The sequence below is a fragment of the Aphis gossypii genome, chromosome 1, assembly GCF_020184175.1.
Source record: "Aphis gossypii isolate Hap1 chromosome 1, ASM2018417v2, whole genome shotgun sequence".
NCBI classification, from domain to species: domain Eukaryota; kingdom Metazoa; phylum Arthropoda; class Insecta; order Hemiptera; family Aphididae; genus Aphis; species Aphis gossypii.
Window position 1 is genome coordinate 14,701,424 of NC_065530.1, and position 19,529 is coordinate 14,720,952.

The window sequence follows — 19,529 nt, forward strand, 5'->3', positions numbered from 1 at the left end:
CAAAAATTGTTATTTAACAGCCCATTAGTAAATATATTATTGTAATTAAATCTCTACACTCAATTTATAATTTTAAATAATTAAGTCTAATTACACATTGACGGTGAATAAAATGATTAACCATCATAAACACGCACCTATAGATATTATTATCAGATTTTAAAATTTACCAATACAATATAAATATATTACACATTATTTAGGTGTAGTGTATATATGCACCTATTTATTTATATAAACATAATATATGTTAATTATATGTTTAATAATTTATGAATAGTTTCTTATAACCGTTATAAGTTTGAATTATAGTTCAAAGTATAAGCTCAGAATAATATCAATTATTTTAATTTTCAATAAAATTTAAGTTTATCAAACATAACTTAAATTGATGAATTAATAATTGTAGATGAAACATTGATATGCGTAGAATATTGACAGCCTCACTCTGGATATACCATATAGAAAACACAATTGTGCTAAAGCTGATTAAATAACTCTGAGAGTTACTCATAGTTGGATATAATTATCCAAGATACTTTTATGTAATCAGAACCTAATACCTAAGTTTATTTGTAAAATATAATAATATATATTCGAGAAATCTTAGTCTATGGTCAAAAGGTACACCAATATATATTTATTATATTCAACTCTTTCTAAAGGTAAACACACGCAAGTATGATTTAAATATTTACAATTATTAAAAGTGTTCATATTGAAATAAATAATGCATTCAAAAACCGATTCTAAATGGCTTGATGGTTTTGGAAAAACTAGAGTGCTTATAGAACGTTCTTGACATTTTAAGTACTCGCAAAGAATAATAAAAAAAAGTAGAAGCAGTGCATAAGTTTAAATATAAGTAAAAGATTTTATTTTTATTAACATACATAACAATGCATCGTAAGTCGTGACATAATATACAAACATTTTATTTTTAAAAGCTTAACATAGACGTCTGTTTTCATTTTTTTTTCCATTTTCAACTGATGTCTAAAGAAATACTTTTGCATTACTGCAGCCGAGGAAACTTACAACTAACCTCACTAAACTCATATATAATGACCAGACACAATTAAATCTTTAAAACTAATAAAACTTAATAATCAGTGTGATCATCAGACTTTTGCAGTAATTTAATATATTAATCAAACGTTCAATTAATGTTTAATGAATAGATTAATTTATTTTATTTTTGTACTAAAACAACTTACCGGTGAATTCAATAATACATACTTTCAATTGAATTTAATTAAGAATCAATAATGTTTTCACTGTGGTTACAACTCACTCGATTTATATTTTAGTATCACTATTTATAAAAAGGATGTAATAGAATTTTAAAACTATATGATACATACGAGCAGTTGGGTATTTTTTATATCGAAATTTATTAGTACACCATCGAGTCCCCTACAGATAATATTTTATTCAATATCCAGGTTAAATTGTATGCTTATCTAAATACCAAATGCACGATGAAATGTATTTAACACAAAACTAAAAGCTTGGACATCAACATTTATAAATTACAACACGAGATTTGAGATTTTTTGAAAAAAACCAAATAATGTCAAGTCAATAAATTTATAATGAACGCGCAAATAAGCTGAATCGTTTGGATGGCCACTAGACTGGTCTCGGAGTATGAAAAAATAAAAAAAAAACGAAAATACAATACCGCATTCTTAGAACTGTAGAATATAAATGATGATTCAAAATAATTAAAATCTACTTTAAACCAGCCACCCCGTTGTTTTAGGAATTACCCAAATGTGAAAAGAATCACTGTGAAAAATCATTAAAGTCACCGAGTCAAAAGCGTTCATCGAACAATATATACGTGTTAATGTGTTATCGTATCCACACATCTCACAATGTCACGTGGAAGATTAAACATTAAAGTATTTAACCCATAAATTATTATTTGTGATAAGATTGTGTGGCTATAATTATTATTAGTAGTACCGTATAGGCACGCACGATTTGAGATATATTTTTATCGTAAATCGTGGTTGTCGGTAAAATGTTTCAAAAGATAACAACAATCATTTAGAATTCATTCGTTTAAAAGTTAAGAGATTTCTCATTTTATTTAATTAGCGAAAAAAAAAAATAGCAAAAATAGGTACTTACCTCCTACACATTATTTGAGTGTTACCGGTATTGGAATTTGGAATAGGTAAAATATGATAAAGTACAAATAAGTAAGTATTGTCTGGGAATATTATTATCATCAGCTATTATAAACCATTTACTAATCGCGTGTAATTAAACAATTATATAACTATTGAGTGTTGAAACTCAAATGAAAATCACGAATTTACGAAAAAACCAAAATGAGTTTTTAAGCGTTATTCTAATTATTTGGGAAAATCGGAATGTAATTAACGCAATAAACGATGTAATTTTTTTTATAAATATAGTTTAATAATTAATAACAAATTAATCAAAACTGAAATTGTATAATAATCAAATATTCGTGTCATACCGTGATAATAATATGCGTATAGTGTGAGATAAACTAGGTATTATACTGCAATATATACTATATTATGCACATGACAAAACAAACAAATAATAATAATAATAATAATAAAAAATTAATAATAATACATTTTTACATTTTTATCAAAAAAAAAAAAAAAAAACAATATTTATAATAACTTATTCTAGTTCATATAATATAATAAGCCGACAACACGCATAAGGCAACATATTATATTAAATTATTGTACATAAAATCTCGTTGGTTCGTTATCGCGGCGAGGTCATAATAATATGATGATGTATGGTAAGATAGGTGTATAGGTAGATAGGTATAATGTACGTTTGAACAGCGTTACGTTGATATATATTAATTTTATATTATAAAATATTATGTACGGACGATTCGCGATCTATATACAATATATATGGCACATATTTTGCGTTTCCAAAAGTGAGTTTCAATAAACGAAACGCCGTATTCCATCATACAGTTACATTATAATAATATCATGTGTGTATAATGCTCATAACGACGGAACACAACACTTGTACGAGATCTCACGGATATAGTTGACGACTGCGACGACGATGGATCCGGCGAGCGCGTCCTTATTTACAGCACTGGGTGAACGGGAACGCAAAACAGTTCTGTCTCGGCCTTTTGATGGCCGCGCGGACGGATTCCGTGAATATGGTGTCCAACCCTTCGTTGGTCAGGGCCGAGCACTCCAAGTACTTGACCGCCCCGATCTTTTTCATCATTTTTTTGCCCTTTTTCCGAGTCACGCAGTCGTTTTGGCTCAGCCTCAAGTCCGTTTTCGTACCTGCAAAATGCGACGAATTACTTATTGTTTTTGATAACGGTCAATAATATGTATGTGAATATCGAACCATATGGGCAGCGTAAAAAGCTTCATAATGATATTATATATTATTATTATTATCGTAAACGTTACGGCATGACATAGCTTAAATTTCCGCGCTTATACGCGTATCAATTGAATAATAGTAATGGACACAATATGGATATTGAATATAATAATACCCACATACATATAGTAAAATATTATCGCAACGATCGTGACTCGTGAATTCACTCGACGATAATAATAATAATCAAGTGTCGTCGGACGTCGAACGACGTCCGGTAAAAGACCCTTACAAATTTTTATTACGAGCTCTCCAAAAATAATAAATAAAAATCTCTACGACCGAAACTGACGGTTTTGATCTATTGAACGTATAGTAAAAGACCCGAGTACATATTTTTTTAAACCGCTTATTTAACTTTAACGATTAGTACAACTTATTCTATTTATATTTTAATATCAATAATTTGATATCGAGTGGGTATTCTCAAGTTTTACCTATATATCGCATGTACCGCGTTTGAAAAAATATCGAATAATTGATCATAAATATAATATATAAAATATATACATCATATATAGACCAACGCTCGTTGAGATGCACAGCCAATACACTTGGACTATTACTTTTTATGAATTCAATTATTATTCACCAGGTACGATTGTATAAGATAACCATTATGATGCTATGTTATACGCGCACAATGGATGAGTACAAAATTAATATTATTCTTGTTTGGGCGTACCCTTGTGTGTTTATACTTTATACGGACTCTGGATGTTCGTTTATTTGTTTCGCGTAATTATTTTAAGCTAATATTAACAAAATTTAATTTTTTTTTTTTTAATTTGATTACAAGTAAAACCAAATAAATTATTTATCTTCTGTTTTATTTTAATCACAAGTATTGTGTTTCGTCTATTTTGATGTTTGATGTTATATTATATTATTATAATATCCCCGTGTAATTAAATAGTCTATGGATTTAATTATTTTTATCAAGTTTTGGCGGATTTTAGATCCAATATTTGTACAGCCACTTACTGCAGTACTGCATGTCGTGAAATATTATATTTTAACAAACATCAAAACATAGTTATGTAATAAAATTAAAACAGAGATTATGTAATAATATCTGACATACGGAAATCAAAAAAAAATGACGAAATATTTGTTTTTCATTAGTTCGATAACATTTGGATCAATGTTCCGTGGTATATAAAAATAAATAAATACAATTCGAAATTCATAGAACACAATATACCAGCATTCGTACAAATACGGTAAAATACAGCACTATTCGTCATCTGGCCTTACCGATCAATATCACAGGTATTTTCGGACAGTGGTGTTGAATTTCCGGATGCCATTTACTGGCAATGTTTTCGAATGAACTTCGACTACCGACTGAATAGCAAAGTAGAAAACAATCCGTCTGTAATATAATATTATCATATATTAATACAACACATGAATAGTTTTCATTTTTTCCGCGTGATTCATCCGGAAACCATGTGTTTTAAAACTGAACAGCGTACAAAAATTATAAATTATAACAATTTGAAGATCAGTACAAAAAATAATCGATTAGTTTTTAATTTTTTTTTTAAATTCACCATTTCTCTTTCCATGAATGGTTCCATAAACTATGAATAAATTAAATTTAAATGGTAAACATTTTTAAAAAATAAAATTGTATAAATAATAATATATTTATAAAATGTGTTTCAATATTAAAAAATTAAAATGCTCTAACTTACATTAGGATAAGACAATGGCCGAAGTCTTTCGTAATCTTCTTGGCCGGCAGTGTCCCACAGACACATGTTGTACTCTTGGCCATCCATAATTATGTTCTCTGCATAATTGTCGAATCTTAAAAAAGTTTAAAATATTTATAATTATTAATAGAAGTAAACACATCGTGTTTTTAAAATAAAATTTGATATTCCTTCCCTATAAAAAAAATTCACATATACGAATGATTGTCGTGTTAGTGTCTATATTATACGTAAATATATTGCATTGTAATTTGTATTACGTTCATAAATATATAAATTTAATTTATAATTTATAAAAAAATAATAAAGACAAACAAAAATATTTTATTCAAAAATATAAATATTATTGATAAAACGTCATAAAAAATGTATTGAAACTAAATAATATGTCTATAACATTAACAATAATCATAATAGGATGTCTAGGTACATTGTACATTGAACACCTAATGTTCACGACTATTATACAACTTAAGAAATTGAACTATATAGGCACCTATGAATAACGTATATTAAAAAATTATTATTTAATATTTTCAGACTTTAATCAATACCTATAATTACCTAATTCGTTGCAAAATCAATAAGGTGATCAAATTTATGTAGCATACGTTCAAAACTAAATCTAATTATGTTTGAAAGTTTTTGACATAATAACAGAGCTCGACCAAAGCAACCATCACTTATCATAGATATATGATAAAATTTAAAACCTAATTCAATTTAATAAGAAATCGAACTCATGATAAGTTTAAAACTTCAACCAATTTTAAATTCATTTAATTTAATAAAAAATATAGATTAAATGTATAGCACAAATTATAAATTAAATGCATACAAATATACTATTATAAAATATAATTTCAAATATTATACAGCTATTTAGGATTTTCATATTTTTATAATAGATTTTTTGAATTATAATATTACATTTTAAAAAATAAATTAAAATATTTGTATTTATAAAAATACTACAGCGTTTGCAAAAAATATGAAAACCTAAATAAAGGAAAGATAAAACAACATTTAGACATACTTTTAACACACTAAATATCCAATTTGCATAATATGATTTATATTTATATTCTCCAATTTGAAGGCAACTCTACACAATAAGTAAATAAAACAACGCTAAATCTTATAATATAGGTCGCTTTATAGTTAACATTTAAATAAAAAGAACCTTCTCAGGTATTATTTAGTCACAAATAATATGACTCATTTCTGACATACTTTCTCTAATACCTACGTATTTTAATTAACGTGGTTTGTGAACACTTATGCTGTACGAACATCAGAATAATAATATACACCGTTTATTATTCAGTTTTTAACAATTTAAAAATTGTACATCATCGTATGGATAAATATAATAAATATCTTATTAACTATGAACTGTTTACAAAATAAAACGAATTGCGGTATTTTTCATTTGACAATTTATAATGCATTTATAATTATTGATGTCTTTAAATTTTAAAATAATACACTATAACAGACTACGGGGTTATCAGGTTAATTCAAAAATATGATAAAATTCGTGTTAAAAAAGATAGTATTTATACCAACAAATAATACTTACATATATTTTATTATTCACCTTTATGTTATAATATAGTATAGGTTATATTGTGTAATGTGTATTGGTTTTAGCGATTTTCTCTGTATAGCCACTGAACAATTCTAATATGTTTTTCACCAAAGTACTATCAGCGTTTAATCGCAGTAACATGCGTTACTTTTTGGATATTCTCCAAAGTATATATCCCAATTAATCACCAAAAAAATAACAACGAAAAAATCACGCCCACGCTTAAATTTCTAATTGTACTGTGTTTGTCTTACATTTTAACAATGGATAACTTATAAGAATCACAAAAGTTTAACATCTGTTACATCTGTCTATAACAAATAACTCAAATATTGTATCAAAATCACTATTTAGATTTTTCATTTTATATAGTCAAATTCTTTAAATTAAGTAATCACAAAATATAGGTACTAACAGTAAACACAGTTAACGATCTCAAAAATATTTTGATTTTTGTAATTGACAGATTAAAATGTATAATAAATACTATTGAATTGTATTAAAATTTAAATATTAAACAAAAAACTCTACATAATATGTACTATAAATTTCTCTGCATTTTTTGTTATAGCCTTATAGGTAATATTTACTTTAACAATTTGAGAAATTAATGAGAAATGCCAAAAATGGTTTCCTATATTGAAACAAATTTGAGTTTGATATTATAGGTACAATATGTAGTAATAATATTTCCGATTTTTACAAACAAAAAATATTTTTAAGTTTAGGTAAAATGTAGGTAATCTAAATAATAAATAAATTACAAGCTTTATTATTAAAAAAATAATATATTTTTTAATAGAAATTCATATAGTTCATATTTTTATGATTAACAAGTAATCAACAGGATGTACCTCAAATGTGGGATTGTATTTTGATATCATTATTTATGAAACGGCAGCTTAACTATTTGTTTTTTTTTTTCACAAAAATGTAAAAATATAATGATATAATAATTATCAATATTTAATAAAGAGTAGATTACACTGGTAAACACGTTAAAATTATTAATCATTATTATTCTACAAATATTACATTAGTAGCTATAGCATTTTAAAATTGCCGAGATTATTTCAAATATCCAGTGAGCCAATAATATTATTTAGAATATTTAAATAATAATTAATAACATTATAATGAGTCATAATAATATTGTGGGTATAGCGACATATGATTATAGTATAGTTATGAACTTATGAGTGCAATGACCAACTATAATAAACTACCAACCACTGATTAAAATAAAATCAACGTACCTATACCAAAGTATCAACTATTTATACTGTATACTTACAGCTGCATTATAATTACTCGTTCATTGATTTATACATAACTAATATGGAAAAATTTGTTTTCACTTACACGGTGGGCACGTATTCCATAGGAAACTGCTTGGTCGTATAAGTGATGAGCATGCAAGTTTTTCCGACCATTCCGTCGCCGACTGCGGTTATCTTCAACGGCCTCAACTTGCTGCATTTTTTGGACGATCTGAGAGTGTCACTGTATTGAGATTCGGCTCCCATGGTTAAACACCTGCGAATCACGGTTTGCATTATATATATATTATATTACATAGTTCACGTCGGAAACATTTGGTCGCTGTTGACGGATGTGAATCCGAGTAAAGCAGACAAACAACACAAAAAGGAAAAAATCGAACAGGAAGACGATCTCCGTTAAAAATCTAGATCGATATGGACCATACGCGTCTAAAGGGCGCGTCTTCATCAGCTGCCCCGATCGCACGGGAAAAGGATTTCTATTATTTATTATACACCCTCCCCGTTTCCGGTTATGATCTCGTTACACGTGCAACACGTGAGTATTACACCGGGAGCTCTCACGTCCCCGTCGGCGTCTATTCGTGTGCATGTGTTCATGTGTATGTATACTACACGCTGCAGTATAGTACGAGTGGTAAGATATTATGAAACGAAATTATTCAAAAGAAACCTCAACTTCCATTACGGGTTTAATTTGTATTTCACTCGGCGCATCGGGTCTCGTGATAAATGTGATATAATATTATATAAATGTGTGTGTGTGTGTGTGTGTATAATGTATTCCCGACGAAAGTGAGTAAAAACAAATGTAAACATACGGCGCATTTTAATATTCAAGTCTGGTGTTTCCCAGCCTGAACGTGATTAAGGGAAAGGAAGTGTGGTATATTAAACGTAAATATACAGGGTGTCTCTCCGTGCGGTTGTTCTCGCGCAGGCCACATCTGTATAGTATACCTAATATTATATAATATATTATTTTACCAGAAACTTATACTTTCTACAGACTCCTAACCTTATTTTTTGTACTTTAACAACGAAAAACATGACGGTATATTGTCTCGTAAAATGTTTACTTTTTTGAAGTAGGTACATTGATCGATGGTCATGACGATCGACGAGTTTTTAACAAACGCGAAAACTAATTTGGTTTTATTTTGTTTCAAGTTTTGATCCGAAAATTATTGCGACTTTTACGGTTGTCGACCCGACGCGGTGAACAATTTTTAAAATAGTATCTCAAAAATAATAATATGAATAATACAAAAACTTGACGAGACGGATACCCTGTAGAGTGTAGGGTATATATGGGTAGGGAGACGACTTACGGTCTCAGTCGGAAAGATGTACCGATCACAATATTAATTCACAGCCGGCGGCGTACGTAGCCGCCCATGGATCATGATACAGGTGACGGCACATGTCGTGAATACATAAGTGCGGAACTGAGAGAGGTCATCATACGCACCATCACCGACCGCCGACAGCAGAGACATCGCCGCCGCAAGTAATTAGAGTTAACAATAACTGTTAGACGTTTGCTAACTTCTTTTGTCACGCTTTGACCTGTCCACAACCAGTCTAAGACTCTAAGGGAGGCGTCTCTATACGTTTTGAATACATCACAAGTTTTGAAATTAAATCAGTTTAATTGACTAAGAACGTACGACTTATAAATTAATACATTCATATAATATACGAGTTGCGGGTGCAAATAAATGATACGATACGGTAAAACTGGAGAGAGAGCTAGGTCGTAATGAAAATATACGACATCTATATACTCCTCATATAGAACGCGTAAAAAAAATTAATCTTTTCGGTTTTCACGGTGCTATTATCGTAATACGGACTGCCGCGAGGCGTTACGATTTTTTGCCGAAAAATAATAACCCGAGATCCATCCGCCGTCGATGCGTATTCCGCGAATGGGAAAGAAGAAGAAGCCGTACGTCTCTGACACTTGTATCATGAAACGATTGCAAATTTAATAGAAAAACAATAATAACAACATAATACACAACGGAACAACGGAATGTTTTGTTGTTGTGTACAGTTTTTTTAACCAATTCATATGTGTACGTTTAAAACGAACCGAATGCTCGCTGCTGCTCGAGAACAGGAAACACGTCAGATAGTAAATTTATGTACAGCGCACACATATTATCACTACAAAATAAAACATTCGTCATATCTATAAAAACTTACTGTACTATACTGATTATAGCGAATGCGCAAATAGATCGGACATCGCTAAGCCTATAGCTGCGTTGTTACTCGGACAGCCGATATGAAGATTAAAAATAAAAACATTACGGATCTTCACGCCGCCGCCGACAAAATATTATGTAAATCGTGGAAACGTCGCATAATACCTATATCCGTAAGATGAAAATAAGTAGGAGTGTTTATATAACATAAAGTCGTTCGAACCGACAATTAGGACATTATTATTGGAGTATCGCAATAACCTGCAAGACACGGCGCGATATATTATTAAACGAGACGTGTATTGACGTGTACGCTTGCGGTTATGATAAAATATGATGATGTATGCGTAATGCGCGCGTAGGAGTATATAAAATTCATACCGTCGTCATACTGCCGCGGAGTGAAATATTAAAACTTGTCGGTAAGTATGAAAATCACACGCGGGGCGGCGGTCGTATTTTCAGAACGGAAACCGTACATAGGCGCCTATAGTCGCTGAGTTATAATTTTATTTTTTCGTTTTTTAGCCCTACGAAAACTTTAACGGACAATCGTAGGTAATGAAATTTCAAACCGATCTACACCCGCGAGTAGGAACAGGAGACGTGGCGGTGCTCCTCTGTATATAATATCAAGTCGCCGACCGTCCGGCACTTACCTACTATATTGTACAAGGATTATATATTATGTTATATGGTTCCCCGTCTGCAGCAGCGTATATATAACACACTAACAACGCACGGGCGGTGCAGTGTAGTTGTTGAAGTTTAAGTGTGTCAATTAGAGGTGATTACTCCCTGTCAATGAATTAAACGTCCGTTGCATCACCGTACGCCAAATATTAAAAGAAAAAAAAATAATAATAAAACGAAAACGAAAACGCCTCTGCTGCCGGCTGCACGTGGTCGTCTGTGTTCAACGGTTGGTCAATGCAAGTCAATGCAATGGTAATAATAATATATATTATTATTATACTGTATCGCAAACGGAAGAGGCCGAACTCGAGAAAAAAAATATTACATATAGCACTGCAATCGCAATTATTATAATATCGTCCACCGACAATAATATTATTACCTATTATAAATATTGTATAATATAATGCGGAGGAGTGCGTAACTTTTTGTTTTTTTTTTGTTAAATTATAAATTCACCAAACCGAGGTCGAATGCCTACATACGCGGATCGTAATACATATAATGATATTTTAGCACACGGTGACAAAGATATATACCTGCAACGTATTGTTTACGCGTGTCTTTGTTTTACAACAACAGCATTGATTAGATAATTTACGACTTTTTTCGTGTTATCCGTACGCGCGATTCCCGCGTCCCGATACAAATCTGTGTATAAAAAAATAAATAAAAATAATAATAATAAACGAAAAATGATGATGTATTGTTCCCGTCGAGTTTGTCAGTTGTCTTCTCGAACCTTCAGCGTCAATAGTAATAATAATTATTATTCCTTATAAATATTTACGAAAAATCACACTGACGTGATATTTTCATAACGTCATTGAAATTGAATATCGTAATAATCATTTTTTCCAAGATGATATAATAACAATAAATCAGTATAGCTAGCGCTAAACGACCAAACACAAATATATTTTGTATTCAAGTGCTGGATTTTCGAATAGTGTTTCACTTAATTATATAATAATACAAAACAGTATACTATATACAGAGGGTGATTCGCCAACCACACTAGCTGTTGATTCCCTCCTCATGAACACAGATGTTTTCTAATACTTGAGTAGTATTCTGTTGACGATAAACAAACTGTTTTTTTCAAATTAAAATTACTCTTTTACGTTATTAAGTGCTTGATTTTTTATTGAAAATATAGAAATGCATCTAAATAGAAATTCAAACGTGTATTAGATTCCGAATTATTAAACTTCATATAAAAAGGATAATAGTCCGTATTTAATAGCAGTTATAGAAGTCTTGCATAAAATATAAAATAGTATTGTAGTATTTTTTTATACTCGAAAAATCCTAACAAATTAATAATATTAATAATATATTAGATATGAAAATAGTTTACATTTTCAAACAATCATAAAATAACCATATTTTTCAAACTTATAATCACGGTTAGCTATCTTTAGAACACTAACTATATAATTCAGAAACATGCTAGCTCAAAGTTTGATGTTAAAACATAAAAAAAAAATCTTGCGTTTAACGATTTGTATGGTAAATACGTATGATTCACGATTATTATTTTAGTTTGTAGTACGTATTAGAACATTATTTAATTTAAAAATATGATGGAGCGTTTAAGAATTCTATTAATGAAAATTAAAATAAATTCAGTACTTCAGTAAAATACGAATGTGCGAGAACAATAATATGCTGGACGAATCACTCTGTACATTGTAGGACTGTAGTAGGTACCTGTAGTACATGTTACGATATTATGTCAATAATAATGTTTATGTAAACGAATGTACATTTTTCCGTGCTTTATTATAACATGTGCGCGCGCTGCAAAATAAACGTAGGGTACCTATAAATACCAGTACATGTATATATTATATCGTATACCTATATAATATTGCGAATATGAAAATTCTCTAAATTGTTTAAAAAAAAAAAAAAAAAAAGAAAAAGAAACGAAAAAAAATGTAATAACGATTACCGGAGTAGTATGTTTTCCCACTTGAATATTATATGCAAAACTACATCAAAAAGAAGGAGAAAGCTTTGAAAGGATTTTGTTTTACAAAGACTGATGGTTTTACGAGGGTATTCCATTTGGTCCGGTGTGTAATTATCCCTCAGTGACGTAGGAACTAGACGGCCCCGAACAATGTTTAGGCTTCCCACCGAGAATCAACGATCTTGGTCTTTGGCTCACTGTATTACACGCGCACGTTGTAACCGTTGTAGGGCACATAAATGAGTAACAGTATGCTTAATACCAGTTACCGATAGCTAATTATTATTATTTACGGATTTCGTGGAAAAATGCTTAGCCCGAGGTTTTAATAATATTAAAAACACAAATAAGCAACATTCTTTTGGTAATAATTAGCAATTATTACAATACTACATCGTTAAACGAACACCACAACCGGTTCGCGATTAACCGAGTAATTACTAAAACCAGAGTACGCAAAAATATTTAAATATCAATTTCAACTTGAATTACATAACGCCAATAGTATACGTACATTAAACTTAAGACAATTAAGAAATATTATATGAACTGTAATTCAATAAAATAACCAGGGAAGTCGCTTTTCTATATGGAAATGTTACAATAAAAATACGAATACCGATAGAACCTAGGATACATAAAATAGTTTGATCAAATCCTGAATAATTTTTGTAGTTCGTACTTTTACAGACGAGATGAGATAAAACTTAAGATAAACAACCAGTGTTGGTAAAAATCCAAAATCTTAATCAATTATATGATGTTTTTTCCTTTGCTTTATACTCGCATATAAAAATAATTATTTACCGAGTCTCATAAGTAAGTCCGAACACTCCGAACTACAAAAATCATTCAGAGTTCGGCCAAACTATTTTGTTTATCCTAAGTTTTACCGGTATTCGTACTTTTACCGTAACAGATATATAGTATTACAATGAAACCTGTGTGATACCCCTTAATATAGCATAAGCAAATGTTATGGTATAAATGAGTAAATACCCCTACTATAATAGTTGACAACCCTTAGTAGTGAACATATTATTTGAATTCCCCAATATATTGTCTACTATAGAGAGGTTTCACCGTTCAATGGAGGGTTTGAGTGTACCTCGTAATTGAGTTGGTCATTGGATGTGTTAAATTTTAATTCTAACATTAGCAATAAAAAACTATCCTCAGTATTGAAGAATGAAACGATTTTACTACTTCAAAAAATTATGACAGATCAAATTTAAAACTGCTTTAAAACAAAATATATAGGGAGTAGTCAGCTAATATTAAAATATAATGTAACAAAATTGTGTTATTTATTCTTGTTTCGCTTAATCATATAAGTAGGTATAGGTACTATGAAAATGTTATTTACACGGCAAAATCAGTTAGTTAATATTTTTTTTCAACTTACGTAGGTATTACTGTTACTGTCACTATAGCTGCATAAGCTATTTCAACAATTCCAAATTAAAAACAGATGCGACATTGTCATTTTTTCTTTCTACTTAATTATACAATATTGAACTGTGAACAACAAAATATTAACTGACTGTTTTTTCTTATACCACACTAATATTCATTACAAATTGCATATATTGTGTATTAAAATATAAGAAGATTTTTTTAATAGTTGTCTCAACTCCCATCACTATAGACCACAATCATAACTTTTTAGATAGTGTATTGTGTATTATAGTTATTATCTAATAATTAAAAAAATAAAATAAAAAATTATAAAACCGGAAACTTTTTTCTACATTTATTAATTTATAAAAGAAAAAAACAATTGCACGAATGTATTTCTATTAAAACTCGTTTCAATTGTTAATAGTTAATAGATAGTATAGTCTTGTAAAATGAAACAAATTAACAACACAGCTGTATGTAGCTGTAGCAGTACAATGTTGGTATTGGGTATATTCATTTGAAAGCTATTTAAAATATAGGTACCGATATTACATTACATTTCTTACATTATAATATTTTTTTATTGCAAATAATAGGTATAGTTTATTAAAACATAATATGATAAAAAATAAAGATAACTTTTAAAATTCATGTATTAAAATTATAGGTTTTACCTAAATCTAAATAATTGTTTTCAATAATGTACAGTTTTATCAAAACAGTTATCTCAATAAATCTGTATGTCTTTAATGTATAATTATACTGAAAAATTATTTGGAATTATAACGATTTAATATAGATAATAATGAGAACATACACTTCAAAAATTAAAAATTCAAATATTCCGAAAAAAAAAATATCTTAAAACTAAGTAATTAAAATGTTAGTAAATTTAACTAACTTATTTTATACACAAAAACTCGGCAATGACTCTGAACGATTAAAATATCCTACTCAACGTGAAGTAGGTATTACATAATTACCTATAGTTCACGTACAGTAAACTGCACATTGACTTTGACGGATATTGAACGAAATTATATATTGATGAAATTAAAAAAAAAAAAAAAACTATACGCAAACGGCAGATATTGTAATCGATGAAAGTTATTTTTCCATTTAAAAATGTTTTATTTTGACTGATTGAAAACAATGCAAAAATACAGTATCAATTATTACAGATGAAGAGTTACAAATCTGAAGTGATTTCCAACAACAAATCGAGGGGTGTTTTAGGCATCGCGGATGCCACAGCTCTAAACCATATTAAATGATTTGTGCAAGTGTAGGTTAAATTTTCAAAATAGGTGCCTACCAACCACCAACGCGACAAAATGATAAATAATAACGAATAACAACTATCGATTTGTCCAAATAATAAATCGACCAGTCACCCGGCCGATACGAATTTTTATCATTGTGATTATACGGCATCAAGCTACAAAAAACACTTGGACACATTAATAGTGGAACAATAAAGTTTCACTTTTTTAATTACCTACATGTTATTGTTCAACAATAATGGGTAACATCAAAGCAAATAAAAACGCTATAAGGTTTAACGCACACGATGTATGTGTTCATATTTTTAACAACGAACTTGAAAACTTATATATATATATTATATTTTACAATCCACTAACAAATGTCAAATACACATTATAGTATACAGAACTTATTCTTCTACGATTATTATAGATACATTTACCAAAACATTGGTATCGTATAAATTGTACGTGTTGAGAAATTTCAATATTAATATGAAATTAATAAATGATATACCTAATAACTCAACATTTACTATTATTATTTAAAATAAAAATGCATTAAAATTAAAACGTTAATGGTTATACACTATTATAGAGAATAGTTAAAAATTATGAATAGTGAATAATAAATACAATTGCTTCATAAATTGAAAAACACGACCATTTAGTTTATCAAAAATAACACTTATTATACTCATTATTTCAAAGTGTATAATCGAATATATGAAAAAATCAAAATAATTTTTACAATGAGTACCTATTGAAATAGGTAGGTATATAATTGATTATCTAATTGATTTTGGTTTTATATTATTGTGCCACCATTAGTGTAAATAACGAATAATACCACACGAGAAGAAGAAGTGTAAATAAAATATTTTTCACAAGAAAAACATTTACAACTACATGAATATTATTTTTAATTTACATGAAACTAATGTATATTAAAAAATATATTTCTTTATAATATTTTATATACAAATCGGGGAATTCTTCTTTCAATGATTCTTTATTTCTAAAAAAAAATATATAGATAATAAATTATATTATTTGATATTTCAAAGACTTTTAATACCAATTCGTCAAACAACAATTTTCTGTAAAAAAAAAATTAGAAGTAATCTCACGTGACGTCATGATATTATATGCTATCATATATTGACTCCGTCTTACAATAGCGTACAACATAACCAATTTGCGGAACCAATTTGATGCTGTTAGGTCTAAAATCTAAATACTTTAATATTAGATTGAATTAAGTTAATCACTATTCTTAAATCTTATAAGTAATAAAATATTACAACAGTTTAAAAAGGCTCATAACTTGCTTAAAAATGTAAATATCGTAAATCTGGAAGTATTAACTCAGTTAAGGCTATTACCTACATATAATTTTGAAAATAAATAAATTCAATAAAATTACTAAAAATATATTGCATAAAATTAGTTCTGCTGGACGAAAATTAATTATCTATGTTGTGCGTTTATAAGACGTACGGGTGTTATATGCAAGGTGATTCTTTAACCAAATAGCACTCATTATTTCAAAATCTATTAACTTTTTAATAATTTCCATCGCCATAAATTTATATTGAGCGACAACACTCTTTTTTATTTCATATACTGAGACAAAATATTTTTTCAGAGTATTTCGAAACACAATAATCAAAATTCTAACGAGTAGTTTATGAGTTACAAGTATTTAAAGTTAATGTTGTGTGAGTGGAATGATGATCCCCACAAAATGCCGATCTACTCCCCCTTACCAAAGCTTTAAATACCCATAACTCAAAAACTATTCGTCAGAATTTTGTTTTTTACGAATCGAAATAATCCGATGTTGTTTAAAAAGATAAAAAAAACTTAAAAGATTATAGTGATTAAAAATATAAATTCTTAGAAAAATTGTTTTATTTCTACTGGAAATCATGTAAGCAAAATATTTTCAAAAACATTAATAGATTTTAAAATAATAAGTTTTAATAACTTTTAAACGATAAAAAAAACACCTTGTAAAGTAATAAAATTAGTAAGTATCAAAGTTTAGTGACTTGTATATCTCAGGCCACCGAATAATTGCGTATTGCATATTATTTATTATCGACTTGCTAAATATTACAGATTATTAAAATTTTCATTTTGGTAGGATATTGAAATTAAATTGTTACCTGTCGGTGAAGCAAAATTATTATTATGTTAATAATTTGTACTATTATATTATTGTGTATTTGTGTAATAGGTACGTATGATATACTTTGTGCTATATAATATTTTAAAAAGTATTAATAACTTTAATTCAAAATATTATTGTTTAACAGTCTTAATAAGTCTATTTCAATAATTGATGGACATACGTTAGACATCTATAATTATGTCCAGTGTCTATTTTTCGTGAAGTAGATACATGTATATTGTATAACAAATTCAATATTCACTATTTAAGCTTCATTAAATCCTTACAATTTTTAATTCCAGACGTTATTTCCATCTTGAGAAACAGCCAATACTTATTTCAGCATGCTGGTTAATTATGGTTAATATAGATGGAGAAAACACGGGGAAATAAACGACTAATTTTTAATTTTATGCAATAAAAAAATAATTTAAAAAGCTACAGATAAAAAACTGTGGTTTTCATTTTAAACAAAGGCATATAATTTATGAATATGTTTTTATATTAATTTTTCAGTTGAAAATTTCAATTTAATATCAGCAATATCCAATACATTACCATACTTAAACCAATAATTTAAGTTTTTTTCTATTAATATCAAAATGATTATGAAATAAAACATTTTTTAAATGATTTACAAATATGATGAATGATGACTATAATACTTTTGAAGTACACGTATCTACGTCACAATAAAACGTGATGGCTGTCGCTTGTCAGAATTACATAAAGTAAATATCAAATATCTTCAATACTACGACAAGTAGTTATTGAAAAGTGCAAATTGATAAATAAATAAAATAAATAATAAAATACATAACTTGAAGAATACTAATAATATTTTACTGAATTTTAATATTACTAAAATCAATTCAAATTATAATAGACTGATTAAACATTAATATATTATACATAGGTAGGTACCATGATACACGTGTGTAGGTACCTATTTTCTTTTAAATTAATAACTGTAATATTCTTTTAGAAGAAATAACAAGAAATATACTTTATGTAACTGCATTTAGAGGTTATTGGCTATTACCTCAGTACATCTAAAAATCATATTTGATTTTATCTAAATAATCAATTTTAATCGAAATAGGTAGGTACTTCTAAAAATACCAGTTTATCAAGGTTTTTTTCATATTAATTCATAATCATAATATTATTTTAATATGTAACTGCACATAAGTACATTTTTTTCAACTCAAATTAATATTTAGTATATATAAAAGGTAAATGAATCAAATAATATTTTATGTAATTCATATAACTAAAATAACCAAAAACAGGTGTTGTATAAAAACAATTAATGATATAATTAAAAGCTTAAAATAACTAGGTACCTCTTATCCACGTTATATCGCGTCCAATAACTTTCAAGCTTGTACAACCATCATCTATGTAAAGTGAATTTTACAAATTTTGCACAACTGTTATTATATAAATGAACAAAACTATCACAACAAGATTTTAAATATTTTAAAAATAATTATAAAAATTTTAAAAAAAAAATGAATAATAATCAGACAAAATGTTTTGATAAAATACAATTTCAAAAAAAAAAACACTCTTAAAATATGACTCACAAAAAGGTTGTGATTAAAATCACTCAGTTCTGAATTGAGATTTGAGTACAACACTTACTCATCGGAACGTTTCAGATGAACGGCTCAGCACTCACTAGTTACTACTCACTAGTCACACTCAAACTGCACACAAATACACAATACATCCCGTACGCCCTTGAATGCATGTCGCTGTCGCAGCAAAAACACATGT

General features: G+C 28.3%; 1 protein-coding gene across 1 annotated transcript; it reads right to left on the reverse strand.

The window, feature by feature from the left end:
* Positions 1–2,534: 2,534 nt before the first annotated feature.
* LOC114128170 (ras-like GTP-binding protein RhoL) lies at positions 2,535–19,480 on the reverse strand. Its single transcript, XM_027992621.2, has 6 exons — positions 19,337–19,480; positions 19,094–19,180; positions 8,098–8,271; positions 5,124–5,238; positions 4,681–4,798; positions 2,535–3,317 (listed from the first exon to the last, which is right to left on the reverse strand). The coding sequence occupies exons 3-6, from the start codon at positions 8,259–8,261 to the stop codon at positions 3,103–3,105; spliced, it is 612 nt and encodes a 203-aa protein (XP_027848422.1). The 5' UTR covers positions 8,262–8,271; positions 19,094–19,180; positions 19,337–19,480; the 3' UTR covers positions 2,535–3,102.
* Positions 19,481–19,529: the final 49 nt, after the last annotated feature.